This window comes from Zeugodacus cucurbitae, chromosome 4 (assembly GCF_028554725.1).
Source record: "Zeugodacus cucurbitae isolate PBARC_wt_2022May chromosome 4, idZeuCucr1.2, whole genome shotgun sequence".
Classification (NCBI taxonomy): domain Eukaryota; kingdom Metazoa; phylum Arthropoda; class Insecta; order Diptera; family Tephritidae; genus Zeugodacus; species Zeugodacus cucurbitae.
Window position 1 is genome coordinate 20,360,664 of NC_071669.1, and position 26,614 is coordinate 20,387,277.

General features: G+C 34.6%; 1 protein-coding gene across 3 annotated transcripts in view; it reads left to right on the top strand.

Moving 5' to 3' along the window:
- Window positions 1-26,614, top strand: part of LOC105216656 (uncharacterized) — a 115,841-nt gene that overhangs the window by 13,729 nt on the left and 75,498 nt on the right. Inside the window, exon 2 of one of the 3 annotated variants that reach the window (XM_054230338.1) lies at window positions 15,444-15,470. The exons of 1 other annotated variant lie outside the window; for it this stretch is intronic. In XM_054230338.1, coding sequence (XP_054086313.1) covers window positions 15,444-15,470 — 27 coding nt within the window. Of the gene's footprint in view, window positions 1-15,443; window positions 15,471-19,385; window positions 19,539-26,614 lie in introns of those variants that run through there. One more of the 3 variants, XM_011191285.3, reaches the window with a different exon arrangement.

Below are 26,614 nucleotides of genomic sequence, written 5' to 3' on the forward strand. Positions count from 1 at the left end.
AGTAGGCAATTGAAAAGTAAAGTCCTCTCTCGACGAACCAAAATCAAACTCTATAAGTCGCTCATTATTCCCGTCCTGATGTATGGCGCTGAAGCGTGGACGATGACAACATCCGATGAGACGACTCTTGGGGTTTTCGAGAGAAAGGTTTTGCGCAAGATTTTTGGTCCTCTAAACATTGGCAACGGCGAATACCGCAGGCGATGGAACGATGAGCTGTACGATTTATACGACGACATTGACATAGTTCAGCGAATAAAAAGACAGCGGCTACGCTGGCTAGGTCATGTTGTACGAATGGAAGAAAACACTCCAGCTCTGAAAGTATTCGATGCAGTACCCGCTGGAGGAAGCCGCGGAAGAGGACGACCTCCACTCCGGTGGAAAGACCAAGTGCAAAGTGACCTGGCTTCACTTGGTGTTTCCAATTGGCGCCAAAAAGCAAAAAGGAGGAATGAGTGGCGCGCTCTGGTGGATTCGGCTATAATCGCTTAAAGCGGTTCCTACGCCAAATATATATATATAATCCCAAAATAATAATAAAAAATAATTTATTTCAAATGTTGTCTCCCCATATTTTCATATTTTACACAAAATAGCAATTAAAATAATTAAAATTGTATTTTATTATTATTATTATATTTTCTGGTTGTTTTATCAATTAAATTTTATCTTTCGGCGATTATTTTAATTTAATTAGCAGCGCTGTTATTATTAATAATAAATTTCTACAATTACTGCGCGATTACACAGCAGTAGCTGAATTTCATTTCTATATACATACATATAACACATACAAATGTTTGTATTTATTTTCTGCATTTACGCTTGTTCGTGCCGAAAATAAAATTATTAAATTTTTTGGCAGACATAATGCCGTAAAACCACACTACACTGTTTACCTTAGCCACTGCATTTGGGCTGCGTGAAATCACAAATAATATGCATAAGTATATACATATATATATATATGATTCATAAAAAATCGAAAGCAAAAGTGTGTGCAAAATTGTATTTGTTGATTTTTGTGCTTAAAAAAACGCATTTTTGCCGCAAACAATTTGGCCGAAAAGCAAATATTAGCAAAAAGTCTACAACAATGCATGAAATATGGCAAATTTTTTTTGTACTCGCCCAGCGATTAATCAGCCAACAGATGAAACAATAACAACAACAATAAAGCCATAATGAGTAAAATAAATAAATAAATAATTGTTTGTGTTTTTGTATTTGCAAATGTTTTTGTGATTTTGACGTAAAGCAAAAATTATTTCAAGGCAACAGATTTTTGTTTGAAAAATTTATATATAAACATATGCAAATATAGGCAAAATATTATATACAAACATATATAATATGTAGTAAATATATATATATTCTTTATATGTACATAATTTTAATTGTTTCAATATAAAATATTTATAATGCACGTCACACACATGTCAGCAATCGATTATTATGCTCAATGCATGTGAATCGGAAAATCGTAAATTAACATAAATTAATTTTAAATGTTGCACGCGCTGGAAAATTTTTCATGTTCCGTTATTTTTTTCAATTTCACCATTTTTCCCATATTTCATTTTCATTATTTTTTTTGTATGCATTTCTCACTTAAATGAAAGCGCCCAAAATGTGCTACTTCCGGCCAAAGCCCAAACATATGCGCACTCACCAACACACACTCACAGCAAAGCTTCACATTGCATTGCCACAATTCGCCCTAGTGTTTGCCCACTTCTGTGTGCGGCGCGCACTTACTCGTAAGTCATGCACTTATATGCAGATGTTTTAATAAGCACGTACTTAGTTTAGTTTGTACTGTCTGAATTGTATTGGAAAATCGAAAACAAACGTAAATGAAGTGATTGCCAAGCGGGTTTGCTTAACTAACGTTTGCATTGGCGGCGACTAGTTATGGTTAACTTTTATTGTAAATTATAATTTATATGTTTTAATTTCGATTTGCTTATGTAAAAATATAAATTTGTATGCGTTATTGGTGCTTTGTGCATATGCGCAGCATTAGGGTGGGTCTTAATTATGTGGAATTGAATAATGTTTGGTCCAAAATTTTCGAAATATTTATTTTTATTTTATTTTAAGAGTTTTATAAAAAAATATTAAATTAAATTAAGAACAAGAAATTTTTAAATAAAATTTAACCTAAATATTTAAGTAAAAATAAATTTATGTGAATTTTCAGCAATTTTTTGCGATTTTTTCGAAATCGGGAACAAGTAAAGTTGAATAAAATATAACTGGATTAAAAAGTCTAACAAAAACAACTAAAAGAACGATCTAACAAAATAAGCGTTCGATATTTTTTCAAAGAAACGACTAGCGAGAGTATTAAGGTCCAAATTCTCCAATAAATGGGTCTCTTAAAAAATATTAAAAAAAAGTTAAATTAAAAAATGTGTCATAAAATGAAACAGCTCACCTTAAATGCAATTTTTTTGAAGTTAACAAATTTTATAATATCTCAACTATCAAATATATGCTCAATTTTCGATTGTTAGTGTTTAAAAAATATTCAATGTTGGTTTAAAAATTTCCAAAAAATCTTATTTTAACATAAAAGTACTACAGTAATTGTGAACCAAACGCATTAAATTTCCAAAATAGACGATCGTTTCTTAATTGAGTCAATTAACGAGTATGGTATCATTGTTAATTGATTAAATTAAAAAAATCCCATAAGGTCTAATAATTATAAATCGAAATTTAAAGCCTAATATTTACTTGAAATACAGCATAGCTGATTTCTTTGCTTAATTTATTCAATAGTTAGACCAATTATAAATATTGGTTCACATGATGGAAACTGATCAACTGACTTCTTCATTGATTAAGAATATTTGTAGGCGTAAAACAATCGAATTAAGCTCGGCTTTTTGAATACAATCATATTTTTAAGGTAAATCCTAAAGTAGTTTGTATATTAGCCTTACCTAAAGCAACTTAATTTGGTCAATTTATAAATTTTATATCTAAGAGATCCTCTAAGAAACGATAAAATAAATGATTAAATAAAAAACGATGTTTACAAGACATTGAATATATTTGCTAATTGACTAAATTAATGGTATTTCAAAAGGCCTCCCCTTAGGAGGCCAAATGCCTTAGTAGGATATATTTGTTACATAACTAAATTTGGTAATTGACTCAATTAAGAATATATATATAAAATACATTAATAGCATATATATCTAAAGGACATTGAAACACATTTTTATGGACTAAATTAGAGGTATGTGTCAAAGGCCTTAATGGGTTGGAGTTAAAAATGCCTCAATATGATCAATTTGTTAATTGACTAAATTAAGGCATGTATTCTAGATATTGCCTTAATTATCTTATCTTTGGTAATTAACTCAATTTAGAAGATGTATCAAATAAATTATTTGCTAATGAACCAAATCTGCAAATTGAGTAAATTAAAAGGATGTTTAAAAGACATTAGATAAATTTGCTAATTGACTAAATTAATGCTATTTCTAAAAACCTTAGAGTGTAGGAGGCTAAAACACCTTAATAGGATAAATTTATTAATTGCCTAAATTAAGACATTTATAAGATTATTGATTTAATTAATGAGATATATAAAATACCTTCATATCATTTATTTGCTAATTGACTAAATTTGCTAATGGAGAAAATTAAAAGGATGACCAAATGATTTTAGTTAAGTTTGTTAATGAACTAAATTCAGGGTATGTCTAAAAACCCCTAATTAATATGAAGCCAAAATGCGTAAGTAGTATGAATTTTTTAATTGACTAAATTTAGGCTAAAATGCATCGATTATTTTATCTTTGTTAATTTACTCAACTAAAAAAAAATTAAATTGCTTAAGGGGGAAATTTGTATCAAATTGAGTGCAAATAGCCTTAATTGAAAAATTTGCTAATTGATTAATTAATAGGGTATCCATAACCCATATAAATCATTAAACGATATATATTTTTCCTTATTTTGAGACAAAAATTATTTATGAAAATACTAAAAAAAATCGGTGCAACCCTTGTATATTTGTATACTAACTGCTCTAGCCAAGCACACACTGCACAAATAAGTACATAAGGTGGTACATATATACAAATATTAATATATGTATGTATATATAAATAAACACACACATACATACATACACATATTCATCTAGTTATCTACCAATAATGCCATTTGTAGATCCAAACTGCCTTTGACACATTAAAATGCAAACTTATTTATTTATTAATTATTATCGAGCAAAACTTAATTGCTGCCCATTTATTTATCTGTTTGCCACATTTTCCATTGCTTTATTAAAGTGTTTGGCAAAAAAATTATCTGTGTGAATACACATACATATGTATGTATACTTATGTATTTATATAAAATTTAAATATTTTACATATGCGAGTGTTTGTGTATTGTGTCCTTGAAGTGTGACTGGCCATAAAAAAGCGCTGTTTAAATTGTGGAAGCGAAATCCATTGCTCTTCTGCTGATACCTCTTCTTCTTCTTCTGCTTCATCATCACTTGTGGCGCAGCTCGGATATTTTTTGTGTTTGTATGTGTTGTTGGTTTTTTACTTATTTGCCTCATTAAGTACTGCTGAATTCAATATTTACTTTTTGTAGTATTTTCTGTGTTTTTGTTTTTGTTGTATGCGCATCTTCAGCAATTGCCGTTCGCTTCCTCGCTTTCATGCTAATTTACGTAATATACTTTTTAATAAAGTTGTGGCGTCATGCGGGCTTCCAGCCGGGAGTTCATTGTGTGCCACACACACCAACCGTCTATAATCACACACAAATTCTCTTTAACTGTTAATCGTTTAACTCCGTTCAAATAGCTTAATTTATTGGTTATTTAATTTTTTTTCACTGCAAATATTTGCTCATTCAACAGGCTTACTGAGCTAGCTATATTTCATTTTGGATCTTGCATTTATTTCGACTCTTGAACCACCCAATGACGTCAGTTTTTCATGAAATTCGTTGAAGTCACCTGGAAGATAATGAGATTTAAATTAAAGCGCACTCTCTCACCTTCAGGCTCAGTTGGAAATGAGTCCCCTTAGCAGATTTGTGATTGCTTGAAGAAGCTTCGTCAATAAATGATGGTTTAATCAAAAGCTTCTTTTTACCAACAGAAAGGTCTTAACTATAATTGGCCAAGATATATATTTTTAAAGATCCGTCTTGGAGGCCTCACCCAACCTATATTTATCAAAAAGGAATTTTTTTAAATTCCCATGACAGCCGGTTTAGTGGTATTAGTGTACGAGTCAATGTATTTTATTCTGTCTTTGGGCGATCTAATCTTGTTTGGATCCGTCAGTTATGACCAGCTTTTTTCATCGCCAACCGATCAGTTGATCTTAGAATTTGTTTCTGACAATTGTTACCAGAGATCTTGGAGACTTGAACTCCTCGAAATTTATACATAAGTTATATTATTGTTTCAGCCAATTGTGTCCAATCAGTCGAGGAACTGATTAAAATACTTGCGAGAGATTGATGAAAAATTTAACCACTTTTTATTAATCCTCCCCATTCCGGGATAGGTATTAATCCAACTCCTCATATTTGCTTGGTGGCCCTCTTCAGTGACGTCTAGATGTTCTACCGTGACGTCTAGAAGTTCTACCTGAGTTAGGCTAATTTTATTTAGGTATTCATCACATATTCAGTCTCTCACCATGCTTTATAGTGCAGAAGTGAATCGTTCACATCCGACATCCGATTAGACGACTCTAGAAGTTTTCGAGAGAAAGGTTTGGCGTAAGATTTATGGTCCTCAGAACATTGGCAACGACGCATACCACAAACGATAGAATGATAAGCTGTATGAGTTATATGACGACATAGACATAGTTCAGTGCGTAAAAAGACAGCGGCGACGCTAGCTAGGTCATGTTGTTCGCACGAACGAAAACCCTCCTCCTTGAAAGTGTTCGATGCAGTACACGCTTGTGGAAGCCGAGGAAGACATCCACTCCGTTGGAAAGATCAGGTGGTAACCTGGTTTCGCTAGGTTATTCCGATTGGCGCCAAATTGCAGGAAGAAAATTTGCTAATCTTTCGGTTTTCAGCGCTATTCATTTACCTTCTGTCATGCTGAATAGGTCTCAGAACCGGAGCATAGAAGAGAGACAGCTGAATAGAGCTCTAAAAGCTGGACGTTCTTGAAAGCATTCTATAGAGTCGTCTTTTTATTAATTTAACCATGATATTAAGCCTTTTCGTATTCTAAAACCTATGACTAACGCTTATTCAGCATAATAGAAAACCAGCTGAATAAAGCGCTGAATCCCTTAAGCTCTAATAATAACTTGCAATGAACTCAGTAACCATTTGAATGAGTTCCAATCACCTTAATGCTAGAACTCACTTCATTTCCCACAATTACCGCATTTCACTTGCTAAGAACACAACTTATACGATTTAAACAACGAATTCTTTACCTCTATATTGTCGATTATGTGTGACACACGCATCAAATATACGCTCAACTAAAGAGTCAGCTGTCAGCTAAGCAGTTCAACGCATTTAAATATTCATTTTAAAGCACTTATCGCTTGCCTTGCCTTGAATGCATGAATTTCCGCTGCATTTCGTGGGCACCGCGTTGACCCAGTGAGTGCATGGAGGCCACCATCGGGTCCCCTAATCACAAAATGAAAAGAAAATAATTAAATTAAATGCCAGTGTATGCGCTGCGCTGCGCTTTCGTGTGGTTGGATGCAAATTTCAAATTAATGATGCACTTATCGCCTTTTCAAACTTTTTCAAATAAAATGCGACGCATTTTGGGAGCATCTGGTGCGCCCACAGCGTGGATGAGCGCGCTGTTGTGGCGTATCAATGAACCGGGCATTAAAGTATAATACGCCCACCATATTTGAAGCGCAATAGTTTAATATGAAATAAATAAAAATTTTTGATTGTTGTTTTATTTTTTTGAAATTGTCTTCATATATTTTTTTTATATATTTAATATATAAATAATTTTTTAATCTTTTTTTTTTTAATTTTTTGTATAATTTTTGTTTTTATATTTTTTATATTAAGTTTTTTTTTAATTTTGTAGTTTTATTTTTTTTTTGATTTTTTATGTAAAAATCTGTTTTTATATAAAAATATTTTATTTTTATTCTTATTATATTAAAATTTATTATTTAATTTTTTTGTGTATTTTTTATATTAAAAATCTTTATGAACAATTTTTTTCATATTAAAATCTTTAAGTTTATTTTTTTATTAATTTTTTTATATTATATATTTTAAAATTTTTTTTTATATTAAATTTTTTATATATTTTTTTGGAATTTTTTCTATTTCTTTATTTTTCTTATCTATTTTATTATGTTTTTTATTTTCTATTTAAATTTTTTTTCTTTAATCTTTATTATTGTAATTCTTCTCATGTACAGTCATGGAAAACAGATCAAAGGCGAAATTGAAGTTGAAAATTTGTAAACGCATTCATGAATACGCTTATTAAAACGCTTGTGAAACGCGGAAAAATTGAAAGCGCTTCTCTGTTTTATTTGCTGCTGAGCTACTTATGGTACACATGGCATGTTGTTTTTGTTGTCGAATTTTCCAAAAATTTTGTTTATTAAATATTTCCACGTTTGTTTTTGTTTGCTGTACTTTGAGCTGGCGTGTTGTTTTGCGCTCAAAAGTGTTTAAAAAAGAAAAACGAGAATCTTGAAACACCCACACGCATACACATGCGATACGCGCTGAAGCGCCAACTGCAAGAAAAAACAGCAACAAGCATGTTAAAAGTATAACAACGCATATACTAGTACAACAAAATGCATTAAGTGTTGTTTGTGTGCCTTGTACGAAGATGTGAAAGCCCGCTGCGAGCGATTTTTACTTGCGTTGCCTTGGTAGATTTGTAAATTTTTAGACACGAACCGCGAGTGAGTGCCGGCCATCATCAGCACAGTGCCTCCAACGCTGCAGTACACACACACCGCGCACCGCTGCCGCCGTCGTCGCTCCACTCCATGCATCGCGTTGCAACAACGCATTCGTATATGTATGAAAACAATTTTCATGTGAGTACTAAAAATAAAGTCAACCGAAGCGTAAGTGATGTCTTTCGGCTGTGGTAGTGGTGTAACTAGTGTTGTTGTTGCTGCTGTTTGCTTGCTGCGACGAAGCGTTGGAGTCTGAAAAGACCCACTCGTTCGTGATGGGTAGGCTTTATTGCCTGACTGCCTGCTTGGCCTAGTATTATGGATAGGCTGTAAACATCTGAACATACATACATACATACATATGTATTACATTACTTTACACCATCACCATCGTCGTAAAGATCTCATCAGCGACCCGTCTCGCCCTCCCGCTTACCCGCCTCGTTTCACTTCGCTTCTAGTCGCCCTCGTACGCCTTTGTCATTGTCGTCATCAGCGCCCCGTTAGCTAAGCGCGTCGTGTTCCAGCCACTTCACGCTACATATTCGTACACACTCGACCGGCTATGACGAGATGCAAGCGAAAAATTAATTTTTGGCGAGTTACAGTGGTGCTCCATTGGAAAATGCAGGCGCGAAAAATGTTCTTAATTAGGATGTGCTGTTATTAATAAGCGGCTAAAGTTCAAAGTAACAGCGAAGAAATTGGACATGAACGGATCCGAATGTGGACTTTCGCAATAGTCAATCAAAGTTAGATACAATAAACCTCAAACCCGGCCAGAACATTCACTATTTAAAGGAAAGAATGTCATGAATAATCTTAATAACCGAGCCCTTAGTTTGGCAAGGCTCAAGTAAATATGGAATTATACTAAGATGAGATTTGAACTCAAATTTCAGTCAAGTATAATGAGACTTGCGGAGCCTCTCACCTTTCCTACTGTTATTAACTAGTCATTTGTGGAGTAACCCGGTATATTATGCACGAACCTAAGTCTTTTTCGTTGTCAATTTGCTTCTAATCTGAAAAAAAATTATACCAGGATCCAATATAAGTTTATTTGTCTTCCTTGAAGATTAGGACAAATAGATTTGTCTAGTTTAACTTTCTTTAGTAATGCTTGCGGAAATTTCTCAGGAGACAGCTTTTGAACAAGATTTGAGAAATACGGACGCATTGTTTACGAAAGCTGAATGGAAGCAGAATAAATCTGGAAAATATAGGGAATTCCGTTATCATAACAAACATTCATCGGATACAAGCGTGAGTTCGTTTTTTTTACGTGGACCCGAACCATATATATGCCTCAGAAGCTTTATCGATCCAGGCGATATAGACGAAGAAACGTTATTGGCGGCTTACATGAAAAGATCAAGTATGAGAACCGAGGATATGGGGAGCAGAGTTGAATCGCGCATCTGTTGGGGCGCTAACATAGTAAGAGTGACATTTAGGCGCTAAAAGAAGCGGTATATACTGAAATGTTCTTGAAGAAATATTCTAAGTTTAAAGTTGAACCGAGTGCTAAGAGCGTCAAGAATTGAAAATCCCAAGTGTGACCAGGTCGCTCTCCACTTGGTCCCTCCAACGGAATGGAGGCCTTCCCCTTCCTCGGCTTCCCCCGGGGGGTACTGCATCGAACACTTTCAGAGCTGGAGTGTTTACGTCCATTCGGACAACCCAGCCAGCGTAGCTGCTGTCTTTTTATTCGCTGAACTATGTCAATGTCGTCGTATAACTCGTACAGCTCATTGTTCCATCGTCTGCGGTATTCGCCGTTGCCTATTTTCTGAGGACCATAAATCTTGCACAAAATTTTCCTCTCGAAAACTCCTAGTGTCGTCTCATCCGATGTTGACATCGTCCAAGCTTCTGCATCATAAAGCAGGACGGGAATGATAAGCGACTTGTAGAGTTTGATTTTGGTTCGTCGAGAGAGGACTTTACTTTTGAATTGCCTACTCTGTCCAAAGTAGCACCTGTTGGCAAGAGTGATTCTTCGCTGGAATTCGAGGCGGAATTCGTGTTGTTGATGCTGGTTCCCAGGTATACGAAATTATCTACGACTTCGAAGTTATTACTGTCAACAGTGACGTGGGAGCCAAGACGCGAATGCGCCGACTGTTTGTTTGATGACAGGAGATATTTCGTCTTGTCCTCATTCACCTCCAGACCCATTCGCTTCGCCTCCTTATCCATGCGGGAAAAAGCAGAACAAACGGCGCGGTTGTTGCTTCCGATGATATCAATATCATCGGCGTACGCCAGGAGCTGTACACTCTTGTAGAAGATTGTACCTTCTCGGTTTAGCTCTGCAGCTCTTATAATTTTTTCCAGCATCAGGTTAAAGAAGTCGCACGATAGTGAGACACCTTGTCTGAAACCTCGTTTGGTATCGAACGGCTCGGAGAGGTCCTTCCCAATCATAACGGAGTTTTTCGTGTTGTTCAAGAATTACTTCTTTCAAAATCACCAAACAAGATTAACATACACAAAAATATTACAAGACTTCACCGCTTCTTCTTGCAGGGTTCTTCAGACCATTACCCCTTTTTTGTGATCCAAGTCCTTACTAAATATATTGTTGCCTATAGATTTCATTGTAATGACAATAGCTAAGCCAATGAATATGTTTGAATTAAACTTTACAACAACAATAGCAATACAAAAATCATTGAAGCGGCTCGCGGGTTTTTCTTCAGAAAAGAGTTTTGGAGAAAGATAAACATTTTAGAGAATATCTCAAATTGTGAGCTAAGGAGGTCCGACTTTCAGCTTTACTTAAGCAAAAGTATTGGAACATAAGCCTTTCTTTCAGAACTCGAGTTTCTGTTGATTCGTGGATCAACTCACTGGAATGTGAAAAAATTATAGGAAGTTTTTTTTTCTTTTTTTTTTGCGTTCAATCTTTCTTGCATTTTAGAGTCCTTAATTATCTCAAACTGTAAGCTAAAGAGCTCCGTTTGGGGACTTGATGATTCGTTGATCAACTCTCCCGAATGTATGTAATTTTCGAAATTTTTGAACCATTTTTTGTGCGACCATTTTCCAAAAGTTCACCACACTGTGCCGCCACAATTAGTGTTGGAGGTGGGCATTAACACTGTCACTGTGTGGCTGATGTTGGCTTATTCAACAATGATGGAATTGTCGCTAACGCTGTTGTTGTTACTGATGTATTGCTGTTGTTGTTACTGATGTATTGCTGTTGTGATGTACTGTTTGTTGTTGGTGTTGTTGCAACTCGGTGGTGGCAGCTTGCATTTTCCAACATCTAGCCGCTTTTCAGCTGTTGTTTTTCCGCATGGCAGCACGATGCGCCAACTGCAACTGCTCCATTTCGAGTGTTTTTGTGCTGCTGCTGCTGCCACTGTTGTTGTTTTTGCAATACTTTTACCAGAATGCTTGCACACACCACTCGAGTCATAATCGCAAATACTCGTGCACTTGTCATGCCCATGCTCAGGCAAGGGTTGTGTGAGATCTGCATATGTGTTATTGTGTATGTATGTAATGCTGTGCTATGCTCTGCTATGTTATGCAAAGCTTGCAACAGCAGCCTCTCGAAACTCCCAGGCGCTCCATGTGTACTGCACTCCCCAACATTTTTTTGCGCCCTTCTGCACAGCAACAACAACATACATATTTATACAACTTTGAGTGTTGTTGTTTTTGTTGTACTGCTGTTGTTTTTGTATACATATATGTATGTATGTGCGTGTTTGCTTTGTATGTAAATGCGTGCTTACATGCCATATGCGTGCTCTTGCGCTTCCTTTGTTTGTTGTTTAGTATATGTATGTGCTTTTGTTGTTGTTGTTGCATTTTTATTGTTTTTTTTTCTTTTGCTTTGCCTACTTCTTCCTTTTTGCTTTGTTTGATTATGTTTTATGTTTGTTTCGCTCCTCCTTTGTTGTTGTCATGTACTCGTATATTTGCGTCTTAAAGCGTCTTGAGCATTAAGTGCACTTTGGCGTTATTTGTAGAAAATCTCTCGTTTGCTCCATTTCCGAACAATGGAACGTACAACAACGCCATCGTCGTCGTCATCGTCATCGCCCATTACGAGCATCATTATCGCTAGCGTCAACAACAAGAGCAGCAGCAACAGCATTAGCTGGCTACGTCATATTCATCAGCAGCAGCAGCAACAGAGACGAGCAAAAAACAAAATCACAACAACAAAAGTAACTACTACAACAACAACAAAAACTACTACTAACAACACCACTCATCATTTCCAAGGCTTTTTGTCGAGCTGTGATTGCTTACCGCCGCCAGCGTTTGCTGTTTTTGCTTCCATTGTTGTTGTTGCTGCAGCCAACAGCCGCCTGTTGGTCGTCCATTGCCTTTTGTCATTGCTCCGTCCCTCGTCTGCACCACCTCTCTGCATTGCCATTTCTAACTGACTAACTGCCGCTGCTGCTGTTACTATTATCATCACATCGGTGATTATCATCAAAACGTTCCATAGACCCACAGTTCTACAGCGCGCTTTGTACTCGTACATTTGCGACCGCATCTTTGTGTCGGTTCAATGACATTTTTCTCGTGTATTCAAAATAAGACGAAAAAAAAACAGAAAAAAATTCATATAAATAATCATAATAATAATAAAAAGTAATCTTACAAATAAGTGTTGAAATGAAACTGTTACAAAAGCCTTCGTCATAAAGCATTCACCAGCTCGGCCAAAAAGTAAATGGATACATCTGCATACAGACATACATATGCACACACTCATAAATATAGCTTATATACAATAAATATATATGACTCTTTCGCCATTTGTTCATCCCGCTCGTATTTCATGCTCTCATTTTCTATGCATTGTCATTTAAAAATTGTTGAATTCGCCTACGGTACAAAGGGGGGTTCGATAAGTCGGTGACTCTTTGCTTATAGCATGTAAACAATATAAAACAACATACCATGAAGTCTCGTCAAATTTTTGAATAATTTCTAAGCTTTTTTATGCCTTTAGGATGATATTTATTTCATTAGGTTAATTTGAACCTATAAATTTTAGCTTCATCTCCGTTGTATTACCTCAAGCAGCTGGATGATTTTGTTTTGTAAATATATCAACTTCTAACTTTTTTTTTTTAGTTATTCGATTAAAGTGAATGAACGAAATGTCGTTTAGGAATTGCTCAGAGCCCCACTTCTATTTCAATGAAATTTCGAGATATTTCCTCAGCTTTTGAGAATAAAAATATAAGTTAATTATTCGATATAATCTTCTTCTAGAATAATGCATTAGTTCTGACACATTTTGATACGTTATTGTAAAACTTCGATGCCTTCAAAGTAGTAAATATTGTATGTTGGGGTCATAACGTAATTCATTCAAATCATAACTCGTGAATGTTATGGTCTATACGTTCCTTTGATAATGATAATTAACGATAGCACTCAATTTCATTTTACATTCATCCAAAGCATTTTCACGAATTTGTGATGCTTTCTGGTAAATTCTCATCAGGCCTTCCTAAAATGGATGCTGGTATTGTTACGACGAAATTCAGCAAACCAGTACACTATCATTAAATATTATAAAATAGTTATATCCTGGTTTTTAGAGTCTGCAGAGACCTTTAAAATAGTTTTAAATTGTTCAGCATTGCTGAAGAAAGATCCGACTTTTATATTTATATATGAACCTGCAATGGATTCCAGGACAAATAGGCTTTCCAGGAAACTGTGAACCAGATGAACGAGTCAGACTAGGTTCCACCTCCCTATAAAGAGGGAATATAGATGCTTCTGACCACCTGATGATATTTAATCGACAAATATGTGATAGACATAGCCGAGTCTCGGTGGAAATAATCCTTGGCTTGCTCAAACAGCAGCAACAAATATGGGCTGAAGGGAATAGAGAACCAACTTAAGAACTCTAATAAGAGTACTAACAGGTCAGATTGGAAGACATGCCAGTAGACTGTGGACACCATATAATACTATTTGCGACTACTGTCGAAACTACCGAGAAGTTGCAGAGGAGGAGACAATAGAACATCTTCTATGTGGATGCATGACTATTTATAAAGACCATAAGATGGTTCAGAGAGGACATGGTGAAGTAAGGGGGATCTGATACGGCTAAAGTCACAATGGTCCTCCTAATTCGCTACATTTAAAATTTGTTTTGTATCAAAAATACATCACGTTAAATTTATTACACTTCCTATATTCAATAAGATGTAAAACCTTGCGGATTGTGTTGGAACCTCATCTGGAAAATAACTAAATATTTTAAGTCGACGGAAAGTTATTGTGGGTGAAATCGCACAGACGGTAGTAACAAATCGACCAATTTGAAATCACCATGAACTTATTGATGTGGCTGATGAGATGGATAAGCTTAATGAATCACGGAATATACGTTTCCCGTTCCTCATTGATGATGTTGTAGTTTTTTATGCAAACAAAATTTTCGGTATTCTTGGCCGAACTCATTCCTGTTGACCTTACAAGGTTTAGTCACTATTCAAAAAGTTGATTACATATGTATGTAAAGGTTTACTGAGAAATTAAGACATGAACAAAATCTCTCTATGGTTTGACATAGCTCGTCGAGAGCCTATCGAAAAACAAAATTCTACTCTTATTCTGCTGGGATTTGAACCTCAAACAGATACTACCATTTCAGCGGCTACAAAAAATCCCAGACTTATTCAACCGCCCTCGTGCATACAATTTGCGCTTGGTTACTCGTGATTGTTGCATTGAAAGTCACACATAAATTGCTTAACCATGCCAACGTGCCTGTCTTTCTTCTCGCTTGTCTGTCTGCTCACTGTCCAAAATTGTAATATGCGAAAAGTTTAATTGAATTGTTTGTATGTTGAATGCGTTGTTTTGACATTCTATTGAACAGACAATTGTGTTTGACAATTGAACTATGAGAACTTGACATGTTAGATGCGAACATGTGTAACGAGTACGTGGATGTTTACTTTATAGGAAGTATGCAACGAACCAGTTGGGTGTTCTGTGATTTTGAATTCTTGCGAGAATTTGACTTCGATAAATTTAAAGATTATTCTTACATGCCAATAAATATTAGCAATCCTCAAATGTATATTTAAAACTTGATTTATGTAAGTGTTTTGGAATATAATCATCTCATCCCTACGGTTCTTTCGTATCATTATTTTCACTATCGGCTTTGATAAGACCAAGTTGGAGTTGTTGTCTGATAACAAGCGGAGAGATCGACCGGATAGTCATGAAGTATTCCAGTAAGCCTGCTTTCTTTCGTTTTATTTGAAGAGTATGCTACATATATTTCTCTTACGAGTATATCGTTCGCTAACCTGCCTCTCGTTGATCGGTTATCATTTGGATTGTGTCTGTGATCTTTACGAAGAATTTTCGTCCGTGATCCCTTTGTAGATTGTAGCCCATAAATTTTACTTATTATTGTAATGATGATAATATTAATTTTTAAATATTCCTATATTTTATATTATTACTAAACTATTTATATTTTTTCTTTTATTTCAGGTGCGTAGATGAATTGAACAACTGCAGGTACTTAATGAAATACTTTTTATTCGCAAGTTTTTTTACTCTCGCAACAAAAGTTGCTAAGAGAGTATTATTACAATTATTTATATACATAATTTAAATTTATTGCATAACATTCTTAGTACATTTAAATCAGGTCGGATATGGTAAAAAACCATATCTCAGGAACTACTCCACCGATTTCAATGAAACTCGATATATATCGTTTTCTTGACACCCAAGTAACACGGATGAAAAATGGGCGAAATCGGTTCATAACCACGTCTACTTCCCACATAATTCAATTTTGAATTCCATTTGATTCCTTCACTTCATAATATATACATTAGGAACCAATGATGATGGCGGAATAAAACTTTACACAAATACTGTATTTGAGCTATGGCATCACTTGTCGAAATCGGACTATAACTTTTGAAGGCGGATATCGAACATGAAGAACTCAGTCCCTAAGGGTAATTTTTGACCGAAAATGTCGAAAGGGAATCTTTTTCTTCTAATAGTGTGTCTCTGTACCAAAAATGGTTAAAATCGGGTCATAACTTCACCTAACTCCCATATAACAACTATAAAAACCTTATAAATCGGTTAATATGTGAGATAGCAAAATTAAAATTGTGTGTTATCTTAATACAATTTCATCGATAAATTGCAAGAGTATAAAAGGTTCGGTAGCACCCGAAGTTAGTCTTTCTTACTTGTTCCAAAGCGTTTTAACGGCAAATCAAACTAAATTTAAACATAATATTCCAGATTCATCAGCCCTGAGCATCTTGGTTTGTTTCTGATAGTAAATCCGATGAAATTGGTTTCCATGACACCGAAAACCAATATAATTTCTGATTCGAACATCAAACCAATAATATCAGAATTTATGACTTTATATGAATTCTGATTCCGATAACTATCAGATTCCTCAACAACCCTGAATATCTTTCTTCAACTCACGTATACGAAATTTATACTTACCATCCCTCTGGTTGTCCTTAATCAGTACTAGCGGTTATTGTTCGAGATACATACTCCAACTAAATTTTGTGATTATTTTATATCCACCATTATATAGCTTAGTTTCAAGAAGCATTAAATCTTTCTTTAGTTCTGAGCTTTAAAGTATAAATTGTTATATTAACTTAACGGAGTATGTACAAATTAAATGATTTTCAATTTCATCTAATAACTAATAATGTTGTCCAGGATCTTAATTCTTGATCATTTTTGTTAAGATATACAACATGTTTGTCAGTTACTACATGACTTTTTTTCCATAATTCTGATTGTTGTTTTTTTTTATAAATTGGTTAGATATCTAGAAAGATTGTCTAAACTTTTAATTGGAACGAAATTTAAGATCGAATATTCGGTTCTATCAGAAATTGGATCGTCGTTAGCTTTAGATATTATACTTCCATTTTTGGTTTTTCTTATTTAAGTTAATTTAATCTATTTTTATTACTTTAATTAATTTTTTTATTCTGTTTTACCTTTTTTGTTTTTCAAATAATTTTATTATATTTATCCTGTCAGTAAACGCCCACGCCCTAATCCACCTCAGCTTGTTTTGTGCATGATTTACAAGTGTTTCCATTTCGTCACTTCCTGTTTCTCCACAGTTCCGCCCTTTTTAACTAAGTTTCCTTCCTACTTTTCACATACATTTTGATTTTCCCAACACAGAAAGGAAAACAAAACATGAAAAAGGCGAACAATTTTAATTTCGCGTTGGCAATGCCATTGTGGATAGCAGGTTGTTTGGACACTCTTTTTGTACCCTCGTATATAATTCAAATTTTCGAAATTTCGCTGTGTTTTAGCAATTGTAGTGACATTGAACTCGCCAATTTCATTTGATTAAATATTATTGCAATTTAAACTAATAAAACAAGTGCTAAAAATAATAATAAAATTCAACCCTCCTAAATTTGGAGAGTGATATGTGTGTGGTGTGTGGTGAGTGATGAGAGACTCTCTCTCGAATTATAATACCTTTTGGAGCGAACTCAGTAAATGTTTCGCTTCTCCTCTTCTCTTCTTCAACTGTGTAGAATGCCATAAAAATAAGCTATAACTAACGCCTCTACGCATACCAGCCACACACTTTTAAAATATTCTCATATCTCGAAAATTTAATTCAAACTACCTTTGTAATCAAATGTAATTCAATAATTACCGACAAAACACGCAGACATTCTCCGGCAGATGCTTGTGCCCTCATTTGCTGTTGTTGTCAGTGCTGCTGCTCCTGCTGTTGATGATGACTTTCAAGCTGCCACACGGTGGTGGTGCGCGCTCATAACTGTATGCGCGCTCTCACCTCGTCGAAATCAACCCTGCGTTTGTGTTGATTTTGGAAAACAACCCTTAGTCCGAGCGACTGTGCGCCTCACATCTCCTCCGGTCGTTGTCGCATATCCGCTGTTGGAAAATTTTGAAAGGGGGCCGTATGCCAACAACAACAACACGCATTGTTTTTGTTGCAAAGCGGCTTGTGTGTGCCACCGTGAGGCGAACCCTTATGTGTGTTTTGTTTTCGTGTCGCCGCATACTTTGCTCACCACTCAGCACGGCATTTTTCAGTTAGTCCATAATTTTCGGTAGAACATGTCGACCACCACGAATGAACGCGGTGTGAATTATTTTTGATATTTTACACGTTTGAGTGATTAATTCCTTTTTTCATAAAATTTTGCACTTAAGTGCAAAGTAGTGCAAAAAATTTGTGCTAAAATTAGTTGGTGTGCAAATGAGCTGCTCGCTTAGCCGCAAAGTGTCGAATAAAACAACTTTTCCAGACTTGCTGTCTGCGTTCGGAATAGACAAGCAGCCAGTTAGCCAGCCAGCCAACGCAGCGCTGCTGTGTATGTATACGGTGAAACGGCTAGTGAAATACATACAAATATATACATACATATATAGCATAAAAACAACAACAACAAATATATATATATATAATAGTTTATGCAACCCCGCGCTGCTGACGTAGCAAGAAGTGTAAGAAATTGCTGCAAAATTGCAAATTAGAAAAAGTGCGTAAATCCGTTAAATATACTAACTAACAACCCCGCCCATACTTGCTAAACAACCAAAGAACCACATTTACATACAACCAACAACAACAACAGTGCGAAAAGTGCAAACGCCGACTAACCCACTAAAACGCTGAAAAGCTAAAAATAAATTGAATAAAGCAACAACAACAATAAGAATCAATTTCGAAAAAACGAAAAAAAAACAATTTCGATAAAAAACAAAAATTAAATTTCGAAAAAAAAAAAAATTCGGTAAAAAACAAAAATTAAATTTCGAAAAAAAATAAGTTCGGTAAAAAACAAAAATTAAATTTCGAAAAAAAAACAACAAAAATTAAATTTCCAAAAAACATAAATTTCAAAACAAAAAACAATAACAACCATACGCCGTCCGTTGTAAAATCATCAAACATTACGAAGCCAAGTCCAAAATCCGCAAAAAGTTTCAAAACTGAGCCTTACATACATACATACAAACGCGTATATATTCGCCCGCAAACAAACATACTTACATATGTGTTCATCGTGTTGGTGTGTGCAGCCCCTGATTTCGAACTTTGTTCAAACAACAATAACATAACTGTAATAAACTCGCCATATTCTACCATATATACCGTACAATTGGGCGCAACCTTGACTGATTCATATTTCGCATATATGTATATACACTATATACATATAAATATATACATTCACATTTAATCGCTTATATATATCGATATACAAACTATAAACTAAATTATAATTTATACAATTTAAGCGCAAAATTAAAAAAAAAATCGTTGCATTTACAATACATACATACAAACAGACATACGTAAAATTCGTACATATATACACGCATACATATATGTCCATATATTTTTTATAATCATATACTTTCGCGTAAAAATCACATTCGAAAAAAATAAATAAAAAATCGCAAATCCCCATACAACTCCTTCAAACAACTCGATATTCTTCAGCCATCGCTTGTGGCTCGTGGTAGCGCTGTAACTGTATTAGCCGGCAACAATATGCTTACCTCGAATGATATTTACTGGTGAGTGTTTGTTATCCTTGTTATACAATGAAATTGATTGATTTCGCTGCCTACGCACTATTTTCTTTTTTTTAGAAAATTTTAGTTTATATGCCTCTTTTTTGGGTCATATACAGTGGTGAGCATTAAAGTGGCGATATGTTGAGAAAAGTCTTCGAGTAATTTTGTTGCTGGGAAATTGTTCAAAAAGCTTATATTCATACTAAAAGCGGTTCCTGCATATGTTTCAGGGGTTCCCAAAATTATTTTCAAAAAACTTTACTCTTGAGTTACCATATTTGTAAGATTTAAGAAATTTATATTGAATTTAAAAGGGGCATTATAGTGTGTACAGTAAAAGGTCCGACCTTTTAAAGGAAAAGTTTAATGCTTAGAAGGCAATATAATGTATAGCTAAAAAATCTATACCCAGAACAAATTTGTACGACACAATGTACTAAAAAGTAAGGAAAGGCTAAGTTCGGGTGCAACCGAACATTTTATACTCTCACAATTCAATCATATAGTTTTATTAAAACAACAACAATTTGATCTATATATTCGACATAAAGTACAATAGAATAACGAAAATTATCATATATTGTATATGAGGACTAAGGTAATTCCTGAAGAGATTTCACTATGAGAAGAAAAAGATTCTCTCTGAATTAAATTAAAATATTTGAGAGATTTACGATATTTTCGGTGAAAAATTACACTTAGGGTCTGAGTTCTTTACGTTCGATATCAGGGACCTTGAAATATTATAGTTCGATCTCGACAATTTTTTCACAAGTGATACCTCAGCTCACATACAGTATTTGTGTAAAGTTTTATTCTGTTATCTTCATTGGTCCCAGATGTATATATTATAAAGGGAAGGAATCAGATGGAATTCAAAATCGAGTTATATGGAAAGTACGAGTGGTTGTAAACCGATTTCGCTCACTTTTCATCCGTGTTATCAGAAAATACTATATACCGTATTTCATTGAAATCGGTCGAGTAGTTCCTGAGTTATGGTTTTTGGCCCATAAGTGGTCGACGCCACGCCCATTTTCCAACAAAAAAATTTCTACTGCCCTTTCTTCTCTAAAGTTTAATGTTTCTGGTGTTTTCCGTTAGTGAATTAACTTTTAGTAATTTTGAACATAACTCTGGTGTGGGCGTGGTTATTATCTGAGTTCACCTATTTTTATGGTGTGTAATGGGGTTCGTAAGTGACTGTAGAAAGTTTGGTTTATATAGTTTAGTAGTTTACGAGATATCTACAAAAAACTTAATAAGGGGCGGGATCACGCCCTCTTTCCAAAAAAGTTACATCGAAATATGTCTCTCTAATGCGATCATTTGTACCAAATTTTACTCTCATAACTTTTTCGCCCATTTTAAATTTTTGAAAATTTAAATTTTGGCAAGATGGCAACTCTATTTTTTATTTTAAATTAATTTTAATGATGAAAGCAAACATGTTTTAATTTCGAATTAATTTACGTATTAACAGGTGGCAACATTAAAAGTTGGCAACACTGATTTCTGCAACTACTTTCATATAATAATATAAATCATTAACATTTATTCTTCACTTTTCACTAATTGTTTTAAAAATTTCATTTACTTAAGCCACCTTATTAATATGCCCAGCACTGTACTATTTATGTAATTTCCACATTTTCTCTAGCTTAAATTGTCACATGCCTTCAGTGACATTGCATGTGTGCGCGTATTTAAAAACAAAAATCCTTTGCCTTTAAACGACAGCGCCTACACGCACGCAATGCTGGCGCCTGCCCCCTACTCTCCACCCACCGCCAGCCTTCAGCGAGGACATATTTATTTTTATAACAAATTTTCTAAGAGTTTTTTTGTTGTATTTAATATAAATTTTTTACATGCTTATGTACATTCTTATACCGTTGCTCATTTTCCGCCTCTTCATGTTGCACATACTTTTCAACACGATGATATAACCAGCTCGCAATGAAAACAAAAACAAACACACTGCTGCTGTCATCTTTCTCCACCACACAAGCCCCAACCAGCGAATCTAATATAAAAATCGATAGAACACAGCCTTCACTATGTTGATGAGTGCTGAGCGGGGTAAAGTGGGGTGGGGTAGAGTTGAGTCGTGGGTAGACTGTCGTTCGGTCTGTCGTGCGGTCTGCCGCTTGGTCGTTGGGTCGTTTCGTCGCTCAGTCGTTTGTTTGGCTGCTTGACAACCACGTTTTGTGGAGCGCCTGCCTGCCTTCTCACAGACATCCTGTTGCCAACAACAACAACAACAACGTTAGTAACAAAAACAAACGTTATACGCACTCTTCTGACGGAAGCAGAGATTTTTCTGCGTTTAAGCTGGTTGTCTGTCAGTTACTTTGCCGCCGCTGAAGTGTCTTTATGTGTGGCAAATGGTTTCATATAATTATCTACTATGCATTTGAGGCAAAAAAAAAGAATTATGTACCCCGCAATATGACTAGTGGGCAGATAAGCTGTGTGACGCCAGCCAGTCATACCAAATTGATTGAATGACGTAGTAGCTTTAGAGGCGTATGGAAATCCCTTCGACATGAAATATGTATTGGCACGCTTGTGCCATTTTAGAACTGTATCCTTGGCTTTCTACTAACGTCCGTTGTGTGTGTGTTATGTTTGGCTCGTTTCAACCGTGATTGGTTGGCCAGTAATTCAATTATCCCGATAGTGGGAGTGAAAATTTATGATGAAAGCATTTTGTTTATCTTTAATTAGATCTAGGGTTCTTAAATTCTGTGAAATTCTTTAGAAATTGGGAATTTTTAATAATCTGCAGATTTAAGCTGATAAAACTAGGCGAGTTATAGATGAAGATGAGCTTTTTAGAGCGCCCTTAGTTAGAAACCTCTTCAGTATCTACAAATGATTAAAGATATGTGGTAGTTTGCATTCTCAAACTCCTCAAAAGGGTTACAAGGTTTCGAATATTCGACTTAAGAATGAATTTAGAATGTTTGTGGTAATAGGAAATGATCTTATTAGCTAAATCAACTTATCTTAAGCAGCTTCCAGCTTTTCAATGAACTACATATGTATGTATTAAATGTAAGGTTATGCGCTTCTTTTCAGACTCTTATGTATGCAACCAATACTATGCAGTTCCTTCAAGAGAACAGTTATGTTTAGTAAGATAGTTAATAAGACTAATACGTTGAATAACTACAAAATCTTTTGACGTTTGATCGGATATACAAAACATCTTTTAAAAGAACATGAGGAATCCGTTAAAGTTGAGTCCACTTTTTTAATTTTTTTCCCCAAAGTTTACCTCGGCATCATTTCACAAGTTCTCAATCGGGTTTAGATCAGAACTTTGCGCTGGTCAATCAATAAGGGGAGTTTTTTCTTATGTAATCTAGTATTTTACCACAGTCGCTGTATACTTGGAATCGTTATCGATCATAAAGATTTAAATACATGAGAATGATATGGTTCCATCGTATTCATAATCAATATGTACACAATTTTTCATATTTGAAAGATATGTGATTTACTTTGGGCTTATTATGTGAGGACGTCTTCTTTTATGAGATGATGGGTACGATGACAGAGTTGCTCTTATACTTTTTCAGAACGTTAGAAGATATCAATCGAATGACAGGTCCGCACTCGACAAAATAATTGATTCTCGAGCGTGAGAACGAAAAAACCAAGATTTTTTTGACTTTCCTAAAACAAGATTACTATTCTTAGGAATTTTACATCCAATTAGTTCTATTACTCGGTCGATAATTCCTTTATTCGGCCAGTTCTTGTGGACTTTTGGATTACAGTTATGTAGGCATTGATTACGGGTGAGGTTTTTAACTTTAAGGTAATCGAGAAAAAGGAACGACATTTTCGAGATACCTATATCTTCAAGGATATAATGGTTTCTAACTGCAAGCGTTCCAAAAACTAGCATAGTTCTGATGGTTTTTTCGAAAGAAGAGAGGCACTGAAATTTAAGATTCGAAGAATCATATATACTTGGTTTTCTAACGTTCCTTTTTCAAAAAATTCATTGTCGTGAAGTCATTCTTTTAGAAGGAAGAACCAAGACGACAAAACAATTATTGTTGAAACCATTTAAAATACATTACATGAAATGAATTCCTTTCCTAAGTTGGTGCCGTTCTAAAATAACGAGTGAAAGTAACTTGGAGACTTGCTGTAATCTATCTGACTCTCTACATGAACCGTATCGGTAATCTTCAAAGCTCGAACTTTTATTATAACCTAGCAATATCTACTCGATTTGCTACCGGTGATCATTAATTTGTTCAAATCATCTAAACTACTTTACCTAGCGTAGATTTCCTTTTCTATGTTCGTGCCCCCTAAAACAGCGAATGAGACCAGCTCCCTCCCGACTTAGGTAACTTGAAGACCTACTACAACCTATCTGACTCCTATCGGTTACCATATCGGTAACTTTCAAAAACCTTAGCTTTTGACATAACCTAGCCATTACTTGGCTATTAGAGTGAGGTTTTTAACCCCGAATGTGTAAACACCCTTGTCATATGTATACAAGTCAACTCTTTATATAAAATCAATGTCCACATAAAGTTTCTTTTAATTTTTTTCACATATTCTCCTTGATATTTAGCACATCATTAGCACTCACAAACACACACTCAGACTCACACACAAGCACTCAGAACATGTGCGCACGAGTTGCAGCGAGTAAAATAAGTCGCCTTGAACTATTGGCTCGTGCCGTAGGCGAGCATTCCGAGAAAGAATAAAGTTTGCCATTATTCATTCGTCCTATAGTTTATTCTATTTTTTTCTCCTCAATTACAACACAAACACACACGTTTCTTTTCTATTTATCCGTTATTTATTGTTGTAGTTTTTTCACTACTTTTTGACTTTTTTGTTTCTGTTGTTTGCTGGCAAACGATTTTGTGAAAATGCCAAGGTTCATGTACATTGGCGGCTCTCAGCCATCAACACCAACCAACCTTCACTTCAATTGAATTTTCCCTTTTCACCTTTCACTCGTTCGAAAATTTATTTGACATTGTCCGCAATTGAGCAACATTTTTTGTTTTTTGTTCCAGTTCGCAGCACAATCGATTGAGGAAATTGGCTGTGGCTATCATTTGCATTACTAATGGAAATTTTCAAAAAAATCAAATAAATTAAATGAAAATGAGGAAAGAAGAGGTGTATTTAATGTGGGCGCACTTACTGCTTTTGCTCTAGATTATTTAAAAGTGTTTTATAGCTACGAAATTGTAGATTAGAAGCTAACGGTATTACTACTTTTCGAATTTTAACACTTTAATTATTTTCCAATCACATGAAAGTAATTTAAAGCCATGACAACGAAATAATATTTTTTCTATAAAGAACTTAATTTGTGTCAGCCTTTGAAATACTTCTTAAATGAGCTTCTAATCAGTTATGAAAATTTTTGTTGAAGGGTTTTAGTCAACGTTTAATATTACCAAGGCCTAATTGAAGAGAAATTGATGCTCATTTCATAATTATTTTTGCTTTTAGAATTGTCGTTTCATATCCGATTCTGCAAGCCACTTCCCGTTACTAACCAGAAGGTTCGAAAAAGTCTTCAGTTTTTATTTCCAGTTAAGGTCCTGTTAACTTTGTGTAAAGGTATAATAATATAATAGTATATAATTCGAAATCTCACTCATTCTTTAGCGTACTCATTGGTCGCCTCGAATAGTCAATATCCCTTCTACGAACTTACATCGAGTTCATTTGTTCTATGAAAGTTTTTCATATTTAATCGTACTAATTTTAGCTCTAATCTCATGGAAAATTAATATTTCTGATATTGATTCTTCTTCAATGTTTTGTGATGAATTGTGTAACTTTTTGTTCGAGAGATTCGTCCGTTAACTTATATTTTCAATTAGCTTTAATTGCAAAGTCCTTATATTTTTAACTCTGATCTTTTTAAAAAATTGTTTGATGCTATTGACATTCTCTCATTACTATAGAGTAAAATTTAATCTCGATATGCTCGACTATCTACACTTTCTTTCAAATGTGTTCTCGAAGTTAAGGTTCTGAGTATATACTTCGTCTAAAGATATTATATTACTACAAAATATCAGTAATTGTATATCGTACTCATCGGTCGCCGTCGATCTCTTTAAATATTCATGGTTAATGTCTCATCTCGGAATTTACATCGAGTTCATTTGTTCTGAGAGAGTTTTCCAAGATTAATTGTTCTCATTTTAGTTCTCATCTCAGAGCAAATATCCTTCTTTACTTGATAGCATTTAGTTAGAATCAATATTACTAGTCCACTGGTCTGTAAAAAGAACTACAGGTTAGATTATTGCGATATAGTTTTAAGTTTGTCTGAGTAAATTTTCGGAACTTCAGAATTATGTCCAATCGTTGAAGACTGTTCTGGAACATACATTCTTCAAACTTCAATCGTTCTTTTGGTTTCGGAAATCTTTGATACCATATTTTGTACTTAGAGCGAGGGAAGAAAGGGAAGTTCAGTTCTTCATCAGTACTATATGACGGATGGCTAATTAATTCGAGATGTTGGTGGAAAGTTCATTCGAACGTTTTCGCACTTTTTATGACTTTCATCAAGACTTATGGAAACATAATCATTAATCTAAAAAAAACAGTGGATGGTTTGCTTCCTGTGTGCGGGACCTTTGTTGTATGTGACTCATCTTTGAGCAAATTCTTCTCGTTTTTATTTGACGCTTACAGAATTTATTCAATCCATCATTTATTTATAGCAATTGGCAATTTTCCCTCTTGCCTGAAAATAGCTCCAATTTTATGAAAATTTCCAAGAAGTTTCCTCTTAATCATTTCTTGTTATACATAGGAAATTTCAATTGCAGGTATTTGTGCGCTCTTTTATCAACGAGATTTACTTAACACACATCTATATACATATGTATATACAAATATGTGTTCTTATATATTTGCTGTTATTTTCCACATTCACATTTTCCGTGCAGCTTCCGTCAACAATCGTTGTTTAATTGCAACTGTTAAAACAGATGTTGAGATGCAGAGATAAATAACTTTGACGGAAACAACAAAGACATGCACGTACATATGTACAT